Genomic DNA, 27,493 nt, shown 5'->3' on the forward strand with positions numbered 1-27,493 from the left:
GTTGCCCTGGGTTTATCCATCCCTTTGAGCCTGAATTCTCAAAGCAAGGAGTGGAGTGTAGAGCGTTTGAGACCTTTATAGATGGATGTGTGGCATCCATCACACTGCAACTGAATTTTGGCTTGAAATTTAAGGAACACTATTCAATCGCTTTGTGCCTCGGTTTCCCTGTCTACACAATGGGGATTGTTGGAAGGGGTTAAATGAGATCATACAGAGCTTGGAACTGTGCCTGGCATAGAGTAAACCCTCAACATATGTGAGTTATCATTACATGTCAAGAGTTCCCTTCAGCGACCCAGTTGGCTTGTCTTTCTAGATATTAGCACAATAAATATAAATGGCATCAGAACGTGAGGGGGCAGAGGCCACGTGATCCCTCCACGAAAGCCACATGTAGGGGCCTCCAGAGAGTTAGCAATAAGCCGGGAAAAGGAAAGGTAGGCGCGTCCGTGGCCCGCGCGATTTCCCGCCGCGCCCGCGTCCCGGGCGGCGGGCGGGCTCCGGGGGCGCCCGGGCCACGGCGGCGGCGGCGGCGGCGGCGGCGGCGGCGGCGGCGCGAGCGGCGCCTCTGGGCCGGTGAATCATCCCGGCAGACACCGAGAGCCGCGGCAGCAGAAAGCAGCGCTGAAAAATGGCTGAAGCGGGCACGGGCTTTCTGGAGCAGCTCAAGTCCTGCATAGTTTGGTCTTGGACTTATCTCTGGACCGTGTGGTTCTTCATCGTGCTCTTCCTGGTCTACATCCTGCGGGTGCCCTTGAAAATCAACGACAACTTGAGCACAGGTAAGGCCGGGGCCGCGGGGCCCGCGGCGCTCGCCCCTCCCCCGCCCCGGAAAGTTAGTGCAACTCGCGCGGGGCCGCGGCTGGCGGGGGCGGGAGGCCGGGCGCGCGCTCGGGGACGCGCCAGGGCCCGCGCACTGGACGCCCGCGGCCACCCGCCGAGTACGCGGCGCCTCAGGTGGCGTGGCCGGGCTGCGGGGTCCGCGGGCCGCGTGGGGGCGGCCGGCGGCCTTCCCGGCCCCGCAGCCCCGAGACCCTGCGGAGGTGGAGCCGCGCCGTGCACACGCCGCGAGGCGGGCCCGGCAGGCGGCTACGGCACCGCGGCCCGATGGGGCCGCCCTGCCGGGGGCCGGTCGCCGGGCGAAGAAGGGCAGGCGTCGGGAGCGTAGGCAGGCGTCCCCCTCGGGTGTGGGAGCGGGGACCCCGAGGTTCTCCTCAAGTTAGACCGTGCCCTTCCTCACACCCTGTGGGCCGGGGCTGCCGAACATCCTAAGTGCAGTCGGACCAGGCGTCTCTTCCCAGCTGGCGGCACTCGGCCGGCTGAGGGCGCCTCCGAGTCAAGGCTGCCCCGGGCTGCCCGGCGCTGAAGCCCCTCAGCCGGGGCCGAGTCCGGCTCGGCCGGCTCGGCCGAGTCCGACTGCCCCGGCGGCGCCTCGGGGGCCCGTATCTGAGCCCTCGCAGCTGCGAGGGGAACGGCGTGGCTCGGATTTCCATGGGCCGAGGGCCACCTTGTTAGGGGTACGGATGACGTGTCGGGTGACCAAACGGAATGTCAGAGGGACAAAAGGAGAGACGGGAAATCGAATTCGTGATGGTTTTCGAGGATCCCTACCCTTCCCTCCACCCTCTCCCCGCCCGCAGTAGGCTCTGGTAACTAGCCCTGTCCGGTGTCTTTGAGAAAGCTCCGCAGGCTACGAAGGCAGCCCCGCATGTCTCCTCCTCACGGTCGTAAGTGCAGAAGGTAATTAGCCCAGGATCTCAATAAACTGGCAGCTAGCCGACCGAGTCATTAAAAACAGCCACGAAGAAAATCCACACCAGCCTTAACGCTCCAGAGACCATTGAGAAACACAAAGTAGATTTTGAAAAAGGGTTTACAGTTCTTCTTTGAAGTCTGGAAGTAGTTGTGGGACTCAAGTCAGATAGTTTTTGTTTTTTTTTTTTTTTAATTTGTAATTTTTAAGTTTCACAATACTTTCGAGGAAAATCCTTACAGTCCCGAATAGGTGTGTAATGTATATATTCCATCTGGCGTGTGATTTACATAGTCTGGGAGTCCAGGTTTGGTAACGCGTTGTCCTGTGTGGTGGTAACTGCACTAGAATAATTTTTTAGAACACTTGGATAATATGCTCATTTTGTTAGATACTTGTGCCTTTAAATTCTAAACTTTGGGTATCTTGATTACTCTTGAACTCCTGTTCATATTTACATTTGTTTCTTAGTGTCCCTGGAAGACAGGATTCTGCACCCTAGAATCCTGCCATTTTAATAGGTGTTGCTCAGCCCTTGGATTTAGTCATCTCAAAGACCATGGCCTTCTAGCTGTTTTTCTTTGAGAGTGGCCGATTTTCACGTACAGTCTTCCTTGGTTTAGGCAAATATATCTCCAAGATACCTCTAGTCCAGAGCCCTGTGATTTTAAGAAGTTATTTGAATATATGTGGTAAGGGAATCCTATAGTTATTGATAAGCAGGTTTGATTTTTTTCTCCCTAAAAATTTAATGTAGGATTTTAAAAAATGGGAATGTTTCTCATTTAATACACATTCAAAATTTCTATTTTGGAATACACACTTGCATACAACATTTTTAAAAAGTGGGTTAAATAATCATCTGTGTGTGTATATGTGTTCATGTGCCCATGAGTGCTCTGTGCTGAACAAGCAAGAAGCAGAAGACCTACTGGGAAACCATGTAGTTTTTAAGGAAGAAAATACTGTAGTTGGATGTTCTCCCTACAACTTTAAATCTGGCATATCTCACAAATCCTTTTGTTAATTAGTATAGGATTGTTGCTTATTTGGGCTTATAAGAGGTAGAAAATACAAAGATGTACAAACCATCAGGGCTGGATCTCATCAGGTATAGTATGGAGGGGGTCTGAGGCTGTTTGCCCTAGTCTGGGCTTCTGTTTTCAGTGTGGTTTTATGCACATTTTAGTCATAAAGGAAGGTAAAAGGAGAAGCATAGAGACAACTACCTCTTTGCTATTTTTTGTGAGAAGGTGGGGGAAATCCGGGCCTTTGGGCCTTCTCATGGTGGAACTTGGGCTTCCAGGGTGATGTAAGTGGATTCTGTTGGGACTAATATTTGCTGTTCCTAAGCCCTGTTGTGCTTGCTCTTCCTGTGGCAGTGAAGGCGAGCGTCCCTGAAAAGGTCACTGAGTCTAGTGCTGCTTTTAAGGAGCTTTGGGTAGCACAGGTCTTCTTCCTCAGGGAAGGTGAGGACACCAGCACAGATTGGTGAGGCAGCCAGGAGCCCAGGGCTTCCATGACTCAGGCCCAACTCTGGACTTTGTAAGATTGTGGAATCTGCTAAAAATGTTCCATAGTTGTTTTGGATATCTGCTTGACATATTCTCAATAGCTTGGTTACTTATGACTACTCTCGTATTTCTAACCTCATTTGATCTATTTTTTGGTAAATATGTTTTGTTCAATTTGCTTTTTTAAAAAAAATTTCTTGAATGTCTGCTACACATTAGATGTTGTCACAGGTGCTATGATGGAAAATATATACAGATTTGTAAAACTCAGGCTATATTAGGGGTTTATCACATGGGAACGACTTTTCATAATGCAGGTGGAGTAGAGCAAGGCAGTTGGAGCTTCTCTTGAACTGAACCTCAGAGGGTGAAAAGAATTCCATGGTTCCGAGTTGGGGATGCAGAAAGTGGTCCTCCCAAACAAAGTCACAAAAATTGGAAGTTCAGGTTAGATTCAGAGAACTATGAACCATGTGGAATTTAAAATAATAAAAGAAAAAGACTTTAATGAACAAGGATACCTTTGCCACTAATGTATCATGTATAATTTTCCAAAATACCTTTAAGGGTCTTTTCATGGTTGTCTGACTTGCTCACTCCTACCATCTGGATTTACTTGACCTTCACTGTATTGAGCCTGTACCATTTAAGGATAAAGTTCTGAGTATTCTATTAGACCACATCGGGAGAACGTCACATATACAACTAGCTCTTGCAATGAAAAATGAATTTTAAGAAAGACGAGGGAGGGGACGCCTGGGTGGCTCAGTTGGTTGGACGACTGCCTTCGGCTCAGGGCGTGATCCTGGAGTCCCGGGATCGAGTCCCACATCAGGCTCCCAGCTCCATGGGGAGTCTGCTTCGCTCTCTGACCTTCTTCTCGCTCATGCTCTCTCTCACTGTCTCTCTCTCTCAAATAAATAAATAAAATCTTTAAAAAAAAAAAAAAAAAAAGAAAGACGAGGGAGAAAACAAACATTAGAAATAGCACACTGGTTAGCTTTGATAATTGATTTTTTGATCTCTGCCCTTGAGTTGGTTAGGAGAATGTTACAATAGTCCCATGATTTACTGAAAATAAAATGAACTTTTAACATGATTCTTATTTATTTATTACTATTTTTTAGAAGATTTAATTTATTTACTTGAAAGAGAATGAGAGAGAATCCAGAGGGAGAGGGAGAAGCAAACTCCTCGCTGAGCAGGAAGCCCCTTGTGATTTGGCACTTGACACCAGGACCTCAAGATCATGATCTGAGCCAAAGGCAGATGCTTAACCAGTTAAGCCACTGAGGTGCCCCTTAACATGATTTTTAAAAACCCCAAATTATATTATTGTTTGTTTTCAAGGGAATTAATATCCTAAAGTTATGCTTTTCCAAAAGGGCAGAAAGTTAATCGTGGATAGGAGCAGTCATGCAGGATATTATTCAAGACAAACAGTAGAATAGATAGGTATTTAAAAATTTTGACAACAGCTTACTTTATACTGTAGTGTCGATAGCACTTTCTCATCTGCTCTATGTTCTAAGATTTTTGGATGCTGAATTTATTTATTTTTATTTTTATTTTTTTTAAGATTTTATTTATTTATTTGACAGAGAGAGATCACAAATAGGCAGAGAGGCAGGCAGAGAGAGAGAGGAGGAAGCAGGCTCCCCACTGAGCAGAGAGCCCGATGCGGGACTCGATCCCAAAACCCTGAGATCATGACCCGAGCCGAAGGCAGCGGCCTAACCCACTGAGCCACCCAGGCACCCTGGATGCTGAATTTAAAACACTTCGTGTGTTAACACCTTTTCCTAAAATGTGCACCTTTGCACCTCTTGCACCGGGCAGCTTAAGTGATTTTCCCTTTCTTTTTCTGTTTCCTGAAAAGTAAGTTTTCAAAGATCTTTGAAATCCTACTTAATTCCTTCTAGAAAACAAATGTAATAGTCTGAACTACGCCTAAGTTTGTTTGTATTACAAAACTTTTTTGTGTTAAGATGGTAAATACAGATGCAAAACTCATACTGCTGAACTGAGATGATATATAAATATCATTTAGGTGTAGCTCCGTTTTGAGTATTTTCATATTGAAAATCGTTGCTCTAAATTTAATTAATAGTCTGTATTTCTTATCTCAAGGGCCTGGTGGCAATTTACTTAGGTCTTTTGCCCCCGCTGTGCCTATTGTCTAGTATGTTGTCCTCATCTTTAAGTCCTACCCATCCTTCAAGGACCACCTTGCCTGCTGCCTTCAGCCTGCTGATCCTTTTAGCTGAAAGTTCTGTTTCCTCTACTTAAAAAAAAAAAAAAAAAATCAAAAATTTTTTTATTTTTTTAAGATTTTATTTCTATTTATTTGACAGAGAGAGACCCAGCGAGAGAGGGAACACAAGTAATGGGGAGTGGGAGAGGGAGAAGCAGGCTTCCTGCTGAGCAGGGAGCCCAATGTGGGACTTGATCCCAGGACTCCAGGATCATGACCTGAGCCAAAGGCAGACACTTAACAACTAAGCCATCCAGGCACTCCTCCTCTACTTTTTACAGTGTGATATCTGAGAGGCATGTTGGCAGATTTTACCTTGCATGATTTATTGTTGCTACTCTAGTTCTTTGTTTTCTAGTATAATTTCTTACACATAGTAGTAGTTCCTTACCATTCACTGGATGAGTGAATTTCCAAGTTGTGGTATATCCAGTGAGTTGGGATAGGAACAGTGAAATTGATCAAACATATTAGTGGGCATGTGCCTTACTTAAATTTTCAGCTTTAGATTGAGGTTGGAAACTGACATGAAACCTGTAATTCTGTGATGGGTCATATGCATGTAATTCATGGTGTTCTAATTCGTGAACACATAAAAGGACAATTTTCTAATTAATGTCAGCTTTAAGTTTAGGATATATCCCAGACATTTTAGTTGCCCTTACATATTTTTGGAGACACTTCTCTCAGCCATTAATGAAGCAATGTAAATGATACTTTTTTCCTAGGCCCTCAGTTACTGTACATGTGCAGTGGTAGTTTTATATTCTTTAAGATTCTCTTTAGCCCTAGGATTCTGTTTCAGTATCTTGGTATACATTTCATTGAGTGCAGAGTATAGAAATAAGCAAATAGGTGGGCTTAATATATGTGAATATATATACTTAGTAAATATATTTTTTTTCTAGTTTGTACTCGAATTCCTGCTAAATACAACTTAAGATACAATGTGACTTCTGCCAGTGGCTTTCCTTCTCACTGAAAATAAAATCCAGATCTGTTCCCCTGGCTTACACAGTTTGATGATTTGACCCATTCCTACTTCTCTAATCTGAACTTCTACCATTCTTTCTTGAGGTTATTATCTTGCAAGACATTTTGTGATTCTTTATTATTCTTAAAGATTTATTTATTTGAGACACAGGGAGGGCACAGATGGGCACGGGCTGAGGGGGTGGGCAGGGCATGGAGCCCCATGCGGCTCATCTGGCTCATCTCACAACCCTGAGGTCATGACCTGTGCGGAAATCAAGTGTTGGATGCCCAACCGACTGAGCCACTGAGGTACCCTCTTCTTTCTTATTCTTAAATATACCTCGCTTGTTCCTGCCTTGCAGCTTTACTAGCTGTGTGCTCCACCCAGAATGTTTTCCTATTTGATTTTTGCGCAGTAGTCTTACTAGTCACATCTCTGCTTAAATTTGCTTCTTTTGAGAGGTTTTCGCTGATGACCCAATCTAAAATGACTATCCAGTTACTGTAATATCACCAGATTTGAATTCTCTGCACAGCATTTAGCACTGTTTGATGTAGTTCTTACTTGTTTATTGATGCATTGTCATAGTTGTACCCCATGTACTGTAAGCTCCATGGGAGTAGGGGTCTTGTTTTGTCTTACTGTATATTTCCAGGATCTTGAACAGTGACTGTTCAGGCCTAGTGCTTAGTATATATTTGCTGAATGAATGAAAAACTATCTCAGTTGGTTGTGGTGACTCAGCAGTAACACTCTTCTTTAGGAAATGATTTTGGAATCTATCATTTCTTATGAGATTGAGAATTGTGTTCACTGACTCTAAGTTATAAAGACTACCCTGAAATGTTTACTGCTGTCCCAAAATATTTATATGTTTTGATCCTTTCTTTAGGGGTAGAATATAAGGAAGGTTAGCCTTCTGGTTCATATTGTAAAGTATATGTAATATAAAGGATGTTAAGAATAAAAAATTAATTACATTTTTGTGTAGTATAACCTGGAACTTCAAACATAGGATTTACTGAGTTAGGTACCTCATATCACCTGTAAGAAACACCAGCTATGATGAGTGAAAGGAGCATTGAATTTAGAAGATTTGAGTTCAAATCCCGGTTTGCCATCTGCTGGGTAGCGTTGGACAAATTACTTTGGAAGACTTTTTTCTCATTTATAAGATGAGGACAGTAATCTCCATTTCTTAGATTTATTTTGAACTTTAAATGAAATAACCTTTAGCACTGAACCCTGAGCATTGCACGTTAATAATATTAGCAACCATATACTGTATACCTAGTTTTCTCATCCATTTCACTGACTCTGAACTGTGTTCATTTATTAGTCAATTCATTCATCCACTGGTTTTTTTTTAATTCATTCATTTGGCTAAGAGAGGCAGGTACCTGGAGATTGAAGTTGTATTATTCCTGTCAGTTATGATTTGGACCTACAATCTCATGTCAGGTGTATTTCTCCCAGTTTCCTCACTTGTTTTCTGTGCTGAAAAATTATCATTCTCTGATACATTGTCTTGTTTGCTAATGCTTCCTGGTATATTTTGCTCCCTATGAACAAGAGCTGTGCATGGTGCAGTCACATCTTAAAAATAGGATTGAATGTAAATCTGTTAATTCGATGTAGGAAGGGATGAGGAATCAACGCTTAATTGAGTTCTTACATGAGCCTAGCACTGTACTGTTTGCTTTGTCACTCTGGGCTTGTCCATGGAAGTCTGTGTAAACAGCTACATAAACAGCTACACGGCTCATACTCTCTTTGTACATGTAGAATAAAAACTGTCAAGATAAAATGACTGCAGTTATGATACTAGTTGTCCAATTAAAGGAAAAAGTACAAGTGAACACATTTAAGAATGTATTTTAATGGGAGAACAGCCTAATTTATGAGTGAAGATGAGAACTGGGTAGAGACCTTTGGATGGGTCTGTTCCCTTAGAATACTCAGAAGAGCTTGAGAGCAAGGGTTATGATATTTTTTTAACTTTGTATTTCCATCATTTGCTTATCACTTAGTGATGATACATGAAAAGGTAAATGAATGAGTATTTTTAAAGCTTTCCAAGATTAATGACACCAGTGGTAATTTTCTTATTTCACTTCACCATCTAAGGTTTTTCCTTCCCTTGGTTCAGAGGGCTATTGCTAATACTTACCATTCAAGGCTGGACTTACTTGGCTCATAACCGAAACTCAGAGAGAGAGGATTTTTCTAAGGTAACTGGGGCAAAAGCTTGAAGACAAGGGAGGAAAAAGAGTGTTCTTGTGATTCAGAGGAGGTGTTTGTCCAAGGTGAAGTAATGGAAAAATTCAGAACTGGAAAACACTAAGGGGGAAAAGAGACCGTGAGGTGTAAATGTGACTAGTCAGTTGGGTCAAAACGATCAATGATCGTCTAAATGTGGGGCTGCAATGGGATTGACAGAAAGTGTGGAACTGGACAAATAGCACAACTTAAGGAGTGTTTATACTTGCTGAATAGACTATATGAGGCACAACTTTGGGCATTCTCTGAATATTGCTATGGTTGACATCAGTTGCGTTTGACTTACCAGCTTGGTGATAGAATTGGTTCCTTGACTGGAACGCAACTTCGTATGAGATAGTAAATTGAATGAGAAAGTGCTTTGTAGACTACAAACTGCCATTTAAATCCAAGGTATTACATAGATTGTTTCTCCAGAAGTTTATATTCTATAGACTTTCACAATGACATGGCATGTTAAAATATATAATGGGATCTCATTTATCCTGGAGAATCTTTCTTAAGAATATCTAAGAGTTTGACTAAACAGAGTAATGACATACTGGTTTGATTTTTTTTTTTTTTTTTTGAGTAGGGGCTTCTTCAACCCAGGGCTTGAACTCACAATCCTGAGATCAAGCCCCAAGCTGAGAACAGAGAATCAGACACTCAACTGAATGAGCTACTCAGGCACCCTTTATTGGATTGTTTTTAACCACATAGTAGTGAATGTCTGTCTGTTGTAAATATGAAACAAAATCTTCTGGCATGCTTATTGTGTTTGAGATGTCATTGTAAAGATATCTATAACAGGTTTTTATTTTCCCAGAAGAGAGAGAATACATAATGAAATTCATTTTTGGTGTTACAGTGGAGCAGGGCAGTTGCTCATGTGTTACTGTTAACAGTCGTTCAAATATAGCAGGCATTCTTGCACTACCTACTGTGCTAAAATAGGAAACTGACAGGCTCAGTTAGCTCCAATAGTATTTCATATTAGCTGAAGCTGTGGCCGTAGGAATCACTGTTTAATTCCAGTTACTAAATCACTCAGCAAAATAAGGCAACGTTTATCTGAGAGAGGATTTTTTTCTCTCTGAATTTTAGGAAACTGAAAGTGTGCTAGCTATAAGCATACTTTGTGGAGAACCCTAATTTTGTTTCTTAAATTTTTTTTCAAGGTTTTATTTACTTGTCAGAGAGAGAGGGTGAGAGGGCAGGGTGTACAAACTGAGGGAAAGGCATGGAGGGAAGAGCAGGCTCCCAGCTGAGCAGGGAGCCTGATGTAGGACTGGAACCTAGGACCCTGTGATTGTCACCTGAACTGAAAGCAGGTACTTAACCGACTGAGCCACCCAGGTGCCCCTGTTTCTTAACTTTACTTGTAAATCTAATAAAGGATCTTGGTTAAGGTCAGTCTTTTTGAAAATTTGAACAAGTCTGTAGAGGACTTTGAAGAAATCTCTGAGGTCACTCACTGAGAAGGACTGTTTGTTTTGTTTTGTTGAAAAAAAGCTTAACAATTTAAAACAACACAAATAGTTGAAACACTCTGAGGCACAAAAGTCTTAAAAAAGGAAGTGGCTCTTCAGGCAGTTTGGATCTGTATTTATGTGTGATCTACAGTTAGAGGATTTTTTTTGTTTTGTTACAAAGTCAATTGTAATACCAATATAAAGTGTTATTTGATTAGTACTAGGTAATAGTAGAATGCTTTCAGTTCTCTCTGTTAAGCTTTTCCAGTTTCTTTCTTTTGGGAATGAGAGAATGAAATTTACCTTTTTTGCCAAATTGATCTTTTTCATTTATTTGCTATGTACTATTTATCAAGTATTAATAATAGAATTAATAAAATAATGCTCTTAGATGTGCATGTGTTACACTCACTTGACTCAACTGGTGTCCTTTCCGGGATATACATTCATATTCCTCTAGTGTCCCATAATCAGAACTGGTGAGATCTGGTTTTGTACTTTTCCCTCCAGCTTTGATGGAGAGGGAGGGGAATTCGTATCCTTTATCACTGATACCTTTTTTTTTTTTTTTTTTTAAAGATTTTATTTATTTATTTGACAGAGAGAAATCACAAGTAGGCAGAGAGGCAGGCAGAGAGAGAGAGAGGGAAGCAGGCTCCCTGCTGAGCAGAGAGCCCGATGCGGGACTCGATTCCAGGACTCCGAGATCATGACCTGAGCCGAAGGCAGCGGCTTAACCCACTGAGCCACCCAGGCGCCCCATCACTGATACCTTTTATTTAAAATAAAACAAAACAAAACAAGTAATACTTTTCTCAGTTCAGACTTAGAGTATTTGACATTATGGTTTAGAGAGACAAGTTTTTCTTAGTTTATTTGGCTCTTTTAACAAAGAGAATGTTTTAAATTGCACCCTTACATTTGTGAGATGAAGTGTGAGATGCTGAATTATAATTTTTAAAGATTAGAAAGTTTATTCTCAATTTTTTTCTCTTAACTGAAAGTTGTGTATGTGCTATTATCATTCAGTAAAAGTTTGAAAATCTAATATAAAAAAATCTAATGGCAAATCTAATCTGTTAGAGAAAGTCACTATCCTAAGAATAAACTTTTTTTTCTGTACATTATTTGAACAATCATTCTCAGAGGGAAAGTACAGAAGCAATAACAATTAAGTGTGAACAAAGATATGCAGACATTAAGAAGTATCCCTAAAAATGTTTGATTTTTACAAACAGTTTTGTTTTGTTTTTGCTTACCTACAGAAAACAATGTAATGATAAATTTTAAAGGACAGTCAAAGGACCTATAATTCTTAAAAAATGAGCATTTTTAGGGGCGCCTGGGTGGCTCAGTTGTTAAGCATCTGCCTTTGGCTCAGGTCATGATCCCAGGATCCTGTGATAGAGCCCTACATCTGGCTCTCTGCTCAGCGGGAAGCCTGCTTCTCCCTCTCCCACTCCCCCTGCTTGTGTTCCCTCTCTTGCTGTGTCTCTCTCTGTCAAGTAAATAAATAAAATCTCTTAAAAAAAAAAAGAGCATTTTTAGTTTGAACCGTGAGAATATATGGGACTGAGAAAGCAAGTAAGATACTTAGAAAAGATAAGACAGCATTTACTATACAAATGGGAGGGAGTCTAAATTCAAAGCTTGCATCAAAGCTATCTAGCTGTGAAGAGAGAACGAGATTTATTATTGCTCAGTCCAAAGGGAAAACTTAAATGATATTAGTAAGTGTAGTGATTAGCAGACTGGGACTAGCTGGGGAAACAGATTTGTGTAACAGTGGGCACAGGTAAAGATTTTTCCCTAATGTGTCTTGAACATTATGGCTGCCCATTGTTTCACGTCTAACTTATTGCTCTTTCGGAATAAACCTGACTTAGAAGTAGAATATAAAGCCCTTTTTAATATATCTTCTATTTAAAATACTTGCAAAAACTAAAGGAGATATAAAAATATTTAGACATTAAGACAGTATTTTATTCATGGATTACACTCTGTTGCAGTCATTTATTATCTCAGTAAAACATTCTATTTCATTAAAGATATGCTATTGATATGTGAATACTGTTAATACTTAGCTTTATAGGAATCTCACTGACTAGCCAACCAGAAGATTGAAAAGTGGGGTGGGTGTGGAGGAATGGAAATATGACCAGGATGTGGGCCCTGTCTTCAAGATCCTTGGTGCAGAGAGGGAAAGAGAAACAGGCATACAAGCAACTCTCATCCAAAGTAAAATGTGTAGAGCAAAAAGGAGCAAACAAAAACTGAATATAAAGGATGAGAAAACTTGGAATTCATGTTGGTATTACTGAGCTGGACCTTGCTCTAGGAACCCCTATGCTAATGGAACTGCATTAACAAGGAATGTCTTACCACTTGGTGCCTTCAGAACACTACAAGTATGGCTGAGGGGGGGATGAAAAAGGAAAATAGAGAATCCATTGGGGTTAAATTGGAGTTCATTGTGAGGAATTAAAATGGAAAAAGTTCTAATTACGATGTATTTTACCCATATAGAAAAGGATCGGAAATAATATAATAGGGTGACCCACAGCTCATATTTAAACATTATTTATATCAGTATTTTGCCATAAGTATTCATATTGCTTTTTATTTCTCTTTTTACTATAAATTTTATAAACTATATTTTGTAGAACACTTTTAGATTTATAATAAAAATTACGATGTTAATATATAGAGTTCCCATATGCCTCACATGCAATTTCTCCTATTACTAATATCTTACATTGGTATGGTCCATTTGTAACAATTAATGAATAATATTGATATATTATTATTAATCAAAGTCCATAGTTTATTCAGATTTCCCTAGTTTTTACTGAATGTCCCTTTATGGTCCAGGATTCCATCCAAGACACCATACTACAATTTGTAGTCATGTCTCTTTAGACTCCTCTTGGCTATGGCAGTTTTTCATACTTTTTTTTGTATTCAGTGACCTTGACAATTTTGAGGAGTACTGGTTAGGTAATTTGTAGACTGTTGGGATTTGTTTGATATTTTTCTCATGATATTTCTATGATTATGGGTTTTGGGGAGGAAAACCACATAGGTAAAGTGCCATGTTTATCACATATCAAGGGTACATACTATCAGTTTGACTTATCACTGTTGATGTTGACCTTGGTCACCTGGCTGAGGCAGTGTTTAGTTTGATACTGTAAAGTGCCTTCCCCAATATGTAGTCTTAGAATCAAAATCACTTGCATAGGCCATAAAAGAGTGAAGAGTTTTGCTCCCCCTTGTAGAAATAAACAAGGACCACCCAAATGAGAACAAGTAAAGGCTGTTTATTCAGTGCTTGCTATAGCCACCATCACTTGCTTTTGGCAGGGTCTCAAAGGCAAGCAGAGAAGTAGGAAAGCTCTGCAGTAGAAAAAGGAAAGGCTGCCAGTAGGCCCTGATTGGAGACTGCTAGCACAGAGAAGCCGAAGGGGGCTAACTGGAAGCAGAACGTCCTACGTATTGGGTTTGGGAGGACATATTTGGCTTTTTTAGTTTGATCCTAAATTAGAAGTGGGGTCAAAAATTAGAGAAACTATCACTTATTGGTCAAGTCCTGACTCTTTGGCTGAAGAGTACAGAAGTTGTGGTTTGGCTTTCAGGACTGGTGTTGCAGCTTCTGGATCAGAGTTCCATTTTTTTTTTTTTTTTTTTTAAGATTTTATTTATTTATTTGATAGAGAGAGAGATCACAAGCAGATGGAGAGGCAGGCAGAGAGATAGAGATGGAAGCAGGCTCCCTGCTGAGCACAGAGCCCGACGCGGGACTCGATCCCAGGACCCTGAGATCATGACCTGAGCCGAAGGCAGCGGCTTAACCCACTGAGCCACCCAGGCGCCCCATTTTTATATGTGGTCTGGTCACTGCCTGTTTGTATATTCAATCTTTCACCCACCTTGAGGGCAGAGTATTTACACCCGTAGTTGAAATTGTTCTCATTGGAGATTTGTCTGTTCTTATTCATTTATTTAATCAGTATGGACTCATGGATATTTATTTTATACTTTGGGTTATAATCCCATACTGTTTTATATCTTTTATTGCTCATATCATTGTAGTTTTGGCCACTGGGAGCTCTTTCAGATGACTCCTGTGTCCCTTTGACATACCTCTGTCATTATGGGATTTTTTTTTTTTAAGCACTTTTCTTTATAGTGCTACAAGATGCTCCTGGCTCATCCGTATATTTCTTGTCCCATCTTTCTTTTTAAAAAATAAACTCTTATCAATACAGGGAAAGCTGCACCACATCCCTTTCTTTTCCTTCCCTCTCAATTGGAACCACTTTCCTGAAGTTGGCATTATTTCCTTTTATTTAATGTATTCATAAACAATATATAGTAATTTTTGTGAGTTTAAAGTATTTATACAAATAAAGTGGTATAATATTTGTTTAATAGATTACACAAATAAGGTAATAAGAAGGGGATTGTACATACTTTCAGTAACTTGTTCTGTTATGTGACATTATGCTTGTGAAATTCTTACATGTTGTAGCTGTAGTTTGCCTGTTTAATTAATTAATTTAGTACCTGATGTGGAGTCCAGTGTGGGTCTTGAACTCATCACCCTGAGATCAAGACCTGAGCTGAGATCAAGAAGCTTAACTGACTGGGCCAGGTGCCTCTGTAGTTAATTTATTTTAACTGTATAGCATTCCATTGTATGAATGTACCATGACATACACATTATATTACAAATAGTGAATGCTGCATGGACCTCTGCACTTGTGTCTGATTTCCCTAGAGAAGGGATTATCAATAGTAATGTAACCGGGTAGGGAAAGTTTGGAAATTTGTGGGGGACCTTTTTAGTTATCACAATGATTGCCATTATAGTAATGCTTGATGGTCTGATTGCTTGTATTCCACATAATTTTAAAATATCTCCCATAAATATTCATATAGACAAAAAAATCTGTTTATCTGACTTGAGTGTTCATTCTGCATGTAATCCTAAAATATTTTTGAAATAGTTATATATGCTCTTCTTAAGAATTCAGACTACGGTGTAAATTGACAAAGGATTTTACTTTGTTCAGAACTTCACCAAGAATTGTTTACCATTTTGAAAACTCATGACTGCAATAGCACTACAGTTTGTAGTGTCTGAGTCACTAATACGGCACACTTGTATCAGCCCGCATCGGTAGGTTTTGCGTTCCTGGTGATGCTTTTGTAGTACAAGTATCTGTCTATTTCATTAAGACTCCTACAAAAGTCTTGAAAACTTTGCATTCTGAATACAATTAAACTATTTTAAACAGGGTTGGGCTTGGGGTGAGGCAAGTGAGGTGCCTAGGTGCAGAATTGAAGGAGATACTCACTGTCAGAGTCCTGCAGCGCATCTCCAGCACTTGCACAACTTTGCTCCTCAAATTGCACACCCAAATCACTGTGATTTCTAGAACTTTTGTGGCTCAGTGTTGGTTAATCTTTCTTCCCATCTCCCCCATGCTCCTTTGTACCATTGTCTTCACATTCCTGCTAAGTCAGGGCCGACATGCCTGCTTGTCGTGGTCTGACAGAGGTGGTTTTAATCTGGAGTGCAGCTGACTAGAGCACCAAACCCTGAGTGTTAGTGGGGTTTTAATCTTGAAGCCATAGTTTTGGTAGATGGGTGGGCGATTCCAGGATTCTCTCTAATAAGCTAGTGGCTGGCAACTTGCTACATTCTTCAGTTTCAATAAATTTTATCCCATCAGGTAAGCAGGGAAAGGTGCCAAGAGCTTATCTGAGTCATTCCTTGTCTCCTTCTGGCCAGCCTCAGATTCTTTGGTAAAGCAGGTAACCTAACTGGCCATTGGCAGTCTTCAAAGAGAGAAACAATAGGTCAGGAATGCTGGGCCAGTATATGTGGAACAATGTGTCCTTTGCCGGGGAAGGGAGAGGCTGCTTCCTGATCTACAGTGTAAGCTTTTCTGATGTCTTCAGAACTCCTTTTCCCTGGAGACACCAGCTTCCACAGAATGAGTGAGGATGAATCCCATTTCCGATGTCTTAGAATCCATCATCTTGAAAAGCAACAGCGGAGACCTAAAGTTGAATGGTCCAGTGGATCCTAGAAAAGGCTGTTGACTAGAACTTTGTGTGAGGATTTTTGAGTGGGGGAAATGAAATGCTTTGATATATGTCATGGAGATAATTATTGCTGGCAAAGATAAGCGCACTATGCCAGCAGGAAACCGGTCATACACTCAAATTGTTTATTGAGAAGAATTTAATAAAGGGACTAATTATGAAGATGTGGGCAGGACAATAATAAAGGATATTTTATTGGTAATAAAAGATAGTGTAATACCCTGGTGCTAGAAGCAGCAGGGAGCCATAACCATCTGTAGGTGTGAAGGGACATGGGGAAGCAGCAGTTCCTGGAACACAGAGAGCAGTAGAAGAGCTGTGGTCTTTGGGGTAGACACATGGCCAGTCTGTGACTCTGAGTTGACTCTGTACATTGGGAACTAGGGAGAAAGGCCTGTCCCTGTCCTCCTCTCTCTTAATTCCTTTTTAGGGTCTCTGAGTGGTTGGCCCAGAAACCAGAGGTCGGAGTGGGAAAAGTGGGAAGTAGACATGGAGGGGCAAATGGAAGATACCTAGCATAAAGCACTTTTCTCTGACTCCTTGGACCATTTTTTAAAGAAAACCTCTTTCTCAGGATTTTGTTTTCAGCACTTTTTTTTTTTTTTTCTTAAGCAGTACCCTCCAGTACTCTCTTACAGGTGTAAGTTAGTCAACAGTTCTTTTCTGACCCTCTCCCAGCTTCCAGGTTTGCATTCTTAACAGCCTATTGGATATTTTCACTAGCTCTCTTCATTTCCTGAATGAGCTGAAAATGGAGCTGAATTTTTCCGAAGGATCACACTGCTTTCGAAACACTTAGCAGTCTTCATCTTTCCTTTCCCTTACGTGTGTTAGTTGGTAGATTAAATTGATAGTGCCTCATGCATCTCTCTTTAGTTTCTACTTCCGCCTTTATTTCAGCCTTTATAATCTTATTACAGTAGTCTCCCAATTGATCTTCCTGCCTCTAATCTCTCCTAATCTAATCTGCATACTGAAATTTGCTTTTAAATCCTTTAATGTTTTTCTGTGGCCTAGCAGATAAAATAGATACATCTAAGCCTAGTAATATTCTAGGCCCTCTTTCATTAGCTCCAGGGAACATTTCTAACATTTCTAGCTTGATACGCAATTCTAACCTTCATATTCCATGCTGTACTCAAAGTGTACTGTACTTCATGCAACATAATCATCTCCATGTTCATTAATTATCTTAAAAATTCCTCGCTTTTCATATAATGGAGGCCAGATGACTCATCTGCAAGTTGGATACCTCCAGTTACCTGAGTCCAAATGGTTACAAATACCCCAAATTCTAAGTGCCTCACATAACCAGTATATTCCATTGACTCCTTACTCTCCTATGTTTTCTGAGGAGCTTGACCTTTTCTTCCAGTCTTACTCCTACATCATAGTGCATCCAGGCCTGTCAGCTTGTGGACTCCTAGGACTCTAGGTCTTCTCCCCGTCAGTGCATGTTCCTCTGTATGCCAAGCCCTTCTATGTGATGGCATTGGTCATAATGAACAATTGACAGTGTACATGGAGGCCTCTTTGGCAGTCCTAATTAATTTTTTTAAACTAAAATTTTTATTTAAAAGTAATCTCAAACTTACAGAGAAGTTGAAAATGTAATAATAGCCTAGTGTGAGTAGCAGCAGGGAGCCATTACTCATTTTTTTTTTTTTCTTCCAGAACCATTGGAGAGTACACTGTTGATGTGATTCCCTTTACTTTAGGACATAATTCCTACAAACAAGGGTGTTCTCCTACCTAACCAGAGTAAGACCATCAAAATAAATTGATTTTGATAACTAATCAGTTTAATCAGAAATCAGTATAGTACAAATTAATCAATAACCAATAACTAGTTATGAGATCCTATTCAAGTCTCACCAGTGGTACCAATAATGTAATTTTATAGCAAAAGGATGTGGTTTTCAGTCATGTAATGCATTTAGTTGGATTGCATTTATTTCAACCTTGTCTCTCTAATCTTTTTAGTTTGGGATAGTTCTTTAGTTTTCTTTAGTTTAGTCTTTCTTTAGTTTAATTTGGGATAGTTCCTTAATCTTACCTTGATTTTCATAACCTGAAATGATGTATTGATGAGTACATGCCAGTTATTTCGTAGGATGTCCTTCAATTTGGGTGTGCCCAGTGGTTCTTCATAATTAAGTTCAGACTATGTATGCTTCTTTGGCTGGAATGTCACAGTAGTGATGCTTTGTGTTTCTCATTGCATCTATCAGATGTTACATGATTTTTATTTGTTATGTTAGTGATGATGCTCATTTTGATCACTTGATGAAGGTAATGTCTGTGGGGATTCAGTATTGTAATGTTATTCTTAGTTGTTTTGTAGTTAGTATTTTGTGAAGTATCTGGAAACCATGTAAATTTTTCATCAGACTTTTAGTGTATTAATTACTTTCTTTCTTCTTTTTTATTTTTTTAAGTAGGCCCAGCATGGAGCCCAATGCAGGGCTTGGACTCATGACCCTGAGATCAAGACGTGAGCTGAGAGCTAAGAGACTGTTAACCAACTGAGCCACCCAGGCACCCCTTAATTTAATTTCTTTATGCCAGCAGGGATTCCTGGTTTCCTGTTTTGTTCAGTGGGCTATACTTTGTTGCTCTCATTATTATTTTGATGCTTAAACTGTCCCAGATTTGGCCTATGGGAGCCCCTTCAAACTGGCTCCTATATTCTTTTGACATGTCCCTGTCGTTCTTTGAGGACTTGATTAGTTTCTAAGATACTCTAGTCACAACTTGTACTTTGCCTGCTCCAGTCTTGGAATCAGCAATTTCTCTAAGAAACCGTCTTTCCTTTTAGTGGAGAAACTCCTTCTGCCAAGGAGTTGTCTTCCTCACACTGCTCAGCTCTGACACACACATGGGGCTGCTGCCTGTTCTTATACCCTTCTTACTCTGCTTGGGCGCTGACACCCCAGGCAGGGCTGCTCTCTTGCACAGATGCTCTCTTCACCCTGTGCTGCTATCACCTCCCACTGCGTGTCACCACCCGGCATAGATACCTACCTTACTTGGCCCTCCCTGTGAGTTGAGAAGTGAATTATTTAGGAAGAGAAGAAAAGAGGTGGACTCACCTTTAAGATTGTTCCCTATCCACCCTTACTTTAAAAAAAAAAAAAATCCTAATAATCCGTTGATTATTGCAGACTTGGAATCTCAATAGACCTGGCTTCCAAGTCTTGTCCTTTTTTGTTAAGCTATGCTATCATCTACTTGTTAAATCCTTCAATTCTTTTTTTTTTTTTTTAAAGATTTATTTATTTTGAGAAAGAGAGCTCAAGTGCACATGGAGGGAGGAGCAGAGGGAGAAGGAGAGAGAAACACAAACTGACTCATGCTGAGCTTGGAACCCAACCCAGGGCTTGATCCCATGATGGTGAGATCATGACCTGAGCCAAAACCAAGAGTCGGATTCTCAAACAACTATGCCACCCAGGCATCCCTAAATCCTTTAATTCTTTAAAATAAATTGGTCTACATCTTTATTTTTTAATTTTTTAAAAAATAATTTAAAAAATTATATCACGTTAGTCACCATACAGTACATCGTTAGTTTTTGATGTAGTGTTCCATGATTCATTGTTTGCGTTTAATACCCAGTGCTCCAGCAATAGGTGCCCTCCTCAGTACCCATCACAGGGCTCACCCATTTCTCCGCCCCCCAAATTGGTCTACATCTGTGAAGATGTAAGGACTTGAAGAATTAGACCCCGTTGGAAAGGGCATGTCTTCTAGAAAGCAGAAGTTTTAATGCATGCTCCCATTTGCACATATTCATCTTAGCTGTGTGTGTGTGGTGTGGGGGACAAAGAGAAGAAAATTTTGAAAGTTGGTGCAAAGAATTTGTAAAGAGCGGTCTGTGAAGAGGCCTTTTCTTTACGCCGTTAAAAATTTCTAAGAAACTCCTTCTTTTTGCCCCCAACCAGGTCCCAAATTTGTTATCTTTAGCCTTCCAACCAGATGATTAAGTAGTCTCTCCCAGTGTGCCAGAAGGACCTAGTAATCTGTCATCTCTTCCACTAGACTGAAAGTTCTTCAAGGGCAGGACTGTGGACTCCGTGAGAGCAGGTTGTCTCTGCCACAGACACATTTGTGTCCCCCACTCCAGCACTGTGCTTATCTGCACAGGAGGTACCCGGTTAATACTAGTTTGCTAATTCTTCTTTGTATTGAGGCCTGACACTAAAGTCCATGATCTTTCTAATACACTTACGTATGTTCAGGACTAAGAGGGGCTTTGTCTCCTTTCATCTAGCAGTCTGATTAATCCCAAAGTCTAAGGGATTACCTGAGGGCTCACTAGCACACGTATATCCTGCCATGTTGGAGTCTCTTATGTATGATGCACAGTAAGTGCTCAGTCAGCTCACCTGTTGTAGTACTTGGTGTTCCCAAAATCCCAGCAATAGATGAGCTGTCAATGGGGAGGAGACACCATCACTTCATGTTTGTAGGATTTAAAGTATGTTACGTAGTTATCTGAGGTTCAGTTTCCTTATTTGTACCATGGGAATTTGAATAGCTTCCTTACTGAGTTGTTGGGGGTTAAAGGAGCTGTGACAACTGTGAAGGCGCGCAGTGCATGGCAGAGTAGCTGTGCTCAAGACTGGTGTTAGCTCATGTCTTTCCACTTCAAGTTTAAGAGGTTCATTCAAGAATGTTAGAATAGCTGAACCTACACTGTCTTAATGACACTTAGTCTTAAGCTTTATTTTAAAGCTAGCTTTACTTTTAATCGCCACATGGTTATTAAACATTTTAACAACATTTCTTAACAACAAATCTCCATGATTTAGATTTTGGTAGTTAATTTTAGATCTGTTTTTCTGGAGTACTTACTTTAGCCACTAGGTGGTGCTTGTTTATGCGTTTGTGACGCTTTCCTTTATAACGATGTTATTTGGAGGAAAAAACACATCTTGTTACCTTTGAGACTTACATATGGGTACTGAGATTTATGCTTGACCTGTTGATTAGATATTTTAAGGATAAACTGGGGAGTAGGAGCAGGAATTATTGGGAAATTCTTTTAGATCATTCTGTTTATTCATGTAATTTTCAAGTTTAAACAGAAGATATTGATATAAAGAAGAATGAGATACCAGGAATGTGAGTAAACATGGTATTCTTATTTTTGAGATATACACAAAATTTAACCTATGCAAATTAATGAATTAGGTAGAAATATCAGTATAATAAAGCACTTTGTAAAATACCCTCTTGATTTTTCAATATGGTTAGGAAGACTTAGCTGATAATTCATATTCAGATATATTAGTACTGACTAATCAACATCATATTTGACTCAGAGTGCATACCCTTTGAAGTATGGTGATTGTTTTAAAAATGTGAAGCATTTTCTGTATTACTTTCTGATAAAATTCAACAAACATTTATCAAGCCTGCCTCATATGAGGTACAGAGAGATGAGAAGACATTCCCTTTCATGAAATCATGAGTAATTAATAGTATTTGACTGAGGTTAGCTGCTATAAAGGAGACCGGATGGGATCAAAGGAAGGGATTCTGAGAATTTGTGGCATAGGACTGTTTTAGATGAACTTCAGGGAACATCCTCTGACAAATTTCCTACTCACTGTGCTTTCCACAAATAGCTGAACATAACTAATTTGGGACCAAATGCTTTGATGAAAGATGATTTTAATCTTTTCAATTTCTCAGATAACATGCAGAAAACTTCTGGACATGTGTGATTAGAGCCTTTAATAATGGACTGCTTCTTCATCCTGACTATAAGTGGAAGGGAGGCTAGAGGACAGGATTTAGTGGCAAACTGGGAGTCGGTGGTAGTAAAGTAGAGTTAGTAAACTGAAAGCTAGTGGTTATGTGGGGTAAAGGGTTTTAGTTGCAAGGAATAGAAACTAACCATAGCCAATTGAAGGAAAAGTGAAAATTTTCAGAGTCAAATGAAAAGGTAAATTAGATTTCAGAAAAGACAAAATATCTCCAGCTACCTAGGTAGCAGGATCTAATGGATAGTTTTCTCAGATGCCACTGTCAGAATGAATGCATTCCAGCTACCTCAGTTTTTTTTTAATTGCTAAATATCAGATTCTTTAGAGAGAACATCCATGTGGCCATCCCAGTTGGCATCAATGAGATGGGGAAATCTAGTTTCAGGGCAAGGAGGGGTAGGTTTTAGGGAAGACTAGTATTGGTATGTTCAGTTGAGATCTGTTCAGTTGACGATATTCAAACATTTAAATGGAGATGTCAGGTGGAGAGCTGGATATTTGAGTCTGGAGATGGAGATAGCTTTGGACACATTTTATAAGTAGTATTAAAAGCCACAAGATTAGATAAGATTACTAAAGGCGAGAGTATAGATAGGAAGAGAAGAAAGTCTAGATTGATTTCTGGGGCTTTCCAACTTGAAGAGGTTGGGAAGAAGAGCAAAGGAGACCGAGGATGATTAAGAACTTCTGCAGTATCAAAACAACAACAACAACAACAACAACAATAATAACAACACCTCAAACTTTTGCAGTTGAGCCTTTTACTGAGAATTGGTGTGGGCATTCTCATCCTCAGAGTCCTAGAGTCCTTTCAAATGGTCAGTCCATCCACATTCTCCAATCTTTCAACTTCCTAGCCATCAGTCCTTTACTATTACTCCTTTCAGGTCCTTGATTATTCAGCAGAACATTAGCCACTGCCCAGGAATTTATGAAAGATTCCAAGTCTAGGCCTTCTTTTCTTGCAAAGTAAACAAATGTGTTATTTGGAGTTCAGCCCTCCTAGAGAATTCTTCTTCATTACCCTCATAGTCACCCCAAAGAAGGGCTATAAGCTGTATATGAGTGGTAGCATGTTATGTGCAGCCATCTAAATGGGTTTGGTATTTTTGGATATTTTTCATCCTGAGACATTTAACTGGCTTCTAGAGGAGTCCCCATGAAGCCAGGATGTGTTTGAGGGATAGGAGGCCATTGGCAGAAGTGACTCACTGGGAGCAGGCATCCTGTCTTGCCCTTCTCAGGCTTTGAACTTGCTGTGGCATCATGGGCCTGGCTCTTTCAGGCTGTAGCCAGAACACTGTGCCTTCTTGGATGCTCTATTCTTGTCACTGAAAATTGGCCTCTGCTTTGGGTTCTTGACTCGCACCACCCGCTTGAAGTTTGTATATATTATTTCCCGTAAGATTGCTCTTGGCATTCAGTTCTGCAGCTTCATTACTGACCTTACTACTTGCTTAGACCTCACAGGAAGCCTGTCACCTAGGGGCTTCTCTTGTTCCTACTTCTGGAGTCAGTCTCTATCCGGTACTGGGAATCACCTACCATAACCACACTCCTCTTTTCTTATTTTCCAAAAATTTCCTAGCCAGTCCTAATACCATGCATTATTTTTCCCCTTTGCTGGTTTAGGGCTACTGGCTTTTTAAGCCCTGTTCTGCTCTGTAAAAATCCAAAGTGCCTGAGACATTTTTAGAATTCTGTAGAAGGACTCATAAGTATTTTCCTGAATTAGTTCCTATCCCAATGTTATGAGTTACTTTGATCAATCTGGTAGAGTGTTTATTTGGGTATATTGGAAGTGATATTGGTAGGAAATTACGTTGTCAGTTTGTCCATTTTAATAAAATGGAATATTAATATTTAAAAAATGAGGGCTGAAGGGTATTTTCAACTTCCTTTCATTAAACTGGTTCAGTTGAAACCAATATTTTAGCTACCTGCAACATTAGGTTTTTACTACATTTTTCTGAGTCTTGTAACATACCGTTGTGTGCAGATTTCATAGTTAATTTTCCTAAAGCAAACAATCTTTGTGGACAAATGTATTCTAATAATATGAGCACTAGAGGGCAGGCTCTAAAAGATAAGGTGGTAGATTTCTTCATTCCTTAGTTTCAGAAGTCTCTGTGATGACAGCTACTGAAATAATTGAGGCTAGTGATTAAAATGAATATTGTACTAATAGAACGTATGAGGGGGGTAAGTTGTGATCTATGAAGTATACCAAAAATACTTTTAAATAATCAGCAGAAGGTAAGAATAGGCAATTCAAGTTACCTGAATTGACTGTCTGCTTGCCTCAGGGTGGGTGCACTTCCATAATGGACTCCCAAAATGACATAGTTGGAAACTAGTGCTGTGAAAACATTCATTCATTATTTATTTATTTAGCAAATACTTACTGAAGGTCTACTATGATTTAGGCTCCCTGGAGAACACAAAAATTATTTAGATACAGCCTTTGTCTTCAAATGTACTTACTAGCTAGTGTGGTTTACTATTCAATAAAAATGTAATATATAAGCCCACTTGAGCAACATATGAAATTTAAAATTTTTTAGAAGCCACATTAAAAAGGTAAAAAGAAACATATGAAATTAATTTTGTTAACATATTTTATGTAACCCAGTATACTCAAATTCTGTCATTTCAACATGTACTGAATGTATAAAATTATTGAGATAATTATAATTTTTTTTGTACTAAGAAATTCAGTGCGTACTTTATACTAATAGCACATCTCAACTTGAACTGGCCACAGTTCAGGTGCTCAGTAGACACAGGTAGCTAAGGCTAGCTTTTTGCAGCTCTCCTCAGCACACTCATCAGGCCATATCCTGGCAGTTGAGGTCATGGCCTCACTATCTTTATTGAGATATCGTTTTTAGACTGGGAAATTCATCCATTGAATTGTATAGATCTGTCACCCCTTACTTAAAAATAGCATCTTTTTGCCCCCCAAACATATGTTTTATATATTTATATGTTAAATATAAAATATATATATATATTTTTTAAGAGGGAAGAGGGGCAGAAGGAAAGGAAGAGAGAGAAGATCTTTTTTTTTTTAAAGATTTTATTTATTTATTTGACAGAGCAAGATCACAAGCAGGCAGAGAGGCAGGCAGAGAGAGAGGAGGAAGCAGACTCCCTGCTGAGCAGAGAGCCCGATGTGGGCCTCCATCCCAGGACCCTGAGATCATGACCTGAGCCGAAGGCAGCGGCTTAACCCACTGAGCCACCCAGGCGCCCGAGAGAGAAGATCTTAAGCAGGCTCCAGGCCCAGTGTGGGCTTGATCTCATAGCCCTGAGATCATGACCTTATCTGAAATCAAGAGTCAGTTGCTTAACCGACTAAGCCACGCAGGGGCCCAGAAAAAATATATTTTAAAATACCTGTTATATTTTTGTTGACTCTGTGTCTTCCATGTGCCTTTTTGCTAAAGTGTTTTGTTTGTTGTTTTGTCACTCTTCTCTTAGAAGTTTTCTTTATGTGTCTGGTGATTCTTGACAGAAAATTGAAAACACGTGTGTGAGTATTTGTGTATTGTCTTCAGGCGTGGGGAGGTTGGTGATTATTTAACATTTGTCTTCACTATGAGTGAGCAAGCAAAAATGAGTGATTTCTCTTTCAACTTTCTATCTCTAGTTTGGATTGGTTTCTTTCTAGTCTGGGTAAACTCATCCCTTTGACTTTTGTTCTGCATACTAACTGTGTCTGTGCCTGTGAATCCCCTTCCTCTAAGGGTTTATCTTGTTTTGTCTCGTTCTGTTGTGTATACACATGGAGAAACAACCTTTAAAAAAATGCCGTAATGATCTTGGCTGTTATAGTGGCACTAAAATAAGAAAGGAAGGTAGAAAATAGGTGGACAGTTCCTTCCATGTTGTATAGATTGTAGTGTAGAAGCATAGGTTGAACTGTTTGTTCTATTCACTGTCCCCTAGAAAGCTGCAGGGCTCACACCCTCACTTTTCTGGTTTCTAATCAAACATTACTTTCTCAGTTCAACCTTTGTTGAAAATTGGAAATCCCTTTCCATATCCACCTGCATACTCTGGCAATCCTTATGCCCTATCCTTGCTTTATTTTCTTCTTCATAGCCCTTACTACCATCTGACATACTATATACTTTATCTCCCCTGAAAAAGAGAGCAGAAATTTTTAAAATAAAATTTTAATTGACTGTAATATTCATATATAGGGAAGAGCAGAAGCCATAAATTTACAGTTCAATTAACTTTTTTGACATGATACATATCTATGTTACCATCTCCCAAATTAAGAGATAGAGCATTATCCAGCACTCCAGAAACCTTTCTCAAGCCCTTTTGTATCACTAACCCTGAGCTAGATCCCCTCCTCAAATGTTACTACTCTCTGGCCTTCTCTCACCATGTTTTGAATTTTATATAGATTGACTTGCAGAGTACATCTTCTTTTCCGTCTGGTTTCCACCCTCTCCCCCCTCAGCTTTTTATTTCTGAGTTTCATCTATGATGTTGGTGCACTAGTTTGTTCATTCTTACTGCTGTGCAATACTTCCAATGGATTGTATGACCATAATTTATTTATCCATTCTACTATTGATACATATTTGGTAGCTTCCATATGGTGCTGTTATAAGTAATTTGTCTTTTGTTTTGACAAAACCTAAAAGGTTCCTAAGCTCTTCCATTTTCCATCCTAATACATGCCTTCCCTAAGACAATAAGCAGGGTTGATTACCTGCTTGAATTTGGGGGGAAGAGGAAATATAATCCAGTCATATTTATATCCTCCACTAACTGAGCTCCTTGATAGCAATAATCTTGATGTAATCATCTTTGAAACTTCAGTACCTTGCATGGGCCATGGGCATGGTAATCTAAGGACTTGCTTCTGAGGGATTACATAAACTTTTATTCTAAGAATGAATACTAGGTTGGAGAGTAGAGTTTGTTTAGAAGGATCAGGTGAAATTGAGCCCTCCCATGTAGAAATGTTAAGCCCAACAATAGGATGATTCTTAAATACACTGAAGATAGAAATTTGGCTAAGAAATCAGTGATAACCTTTGATTATATTTTAAATATAGAAATTTGGCTAAGAAATCAGTGATAACCTTTGATTATATTTTAAAGGTATTTTTAGATAGGAAGAGTAGAGATATTAAATAAATTTTTTGCCTTAGTTAATGCTGATATCCTAACTTCCTAATTTTATTTTTTTTATTGTGGGTATATACTTATATATATCTCACTGTATATCAAATTTACCATTTTAATCTTTGTACAGTTCTGTGGCATTAAGTGCATTCACATTGTTGTGCAGTGATTGACAGCATCCATCTCCAGGACTTTTTCATCTTCCTCAACTGAAGTTTTA

General features: G+C 39.8%; 1 protein-coding gene across 5 annotated transcripts in view; it reads left to right on the top strand.

The window, feature by feature from the left end:
• Positions 1 to 567: 567 nt before the first annotated feature.
• ST7 (suppression of tumorigenicity 7) overlaps positions 568 to 27,493 on the top strand; it is a 241,948-nt gene continuing 215,022 nt past the window's right edge. For 3 of the 5 annotated variants that reach the window (XM_044246428.1, XM_044246430.1, XM_044246427.1), the window contains exon 1: positions 568 to 785. In XM_044246428.1, coding sequence (XP_044102363.1) covers positions 635 to 785 — 151 coding nt within the window. In that variant the 5' untranslated portion in view covers positions 568 to 634. Of the gene's footprint in view, positions 786 to 1,652; positions 1,744 to 27,493 lie in introns of those variants that run through there. The other 2 variants (XM_044246429.1, XM_044246434.1) reach the window with 2 other exon arrangements.

Source organism: Neovison vison, chromosome 4 (genome assembly GCF_020171115.1).
Source record: "Neovison vison isolate M4711 chromosome 4, ASM_NN_V1, whole genome shotgun sequence".
In the NCBI taxonomy this organism is placed as follows: Eukaryota; Metazoa; Chordata; class Mammalia; order Carnivora; family Mustelidae; genus Neogale; species Neogale vison.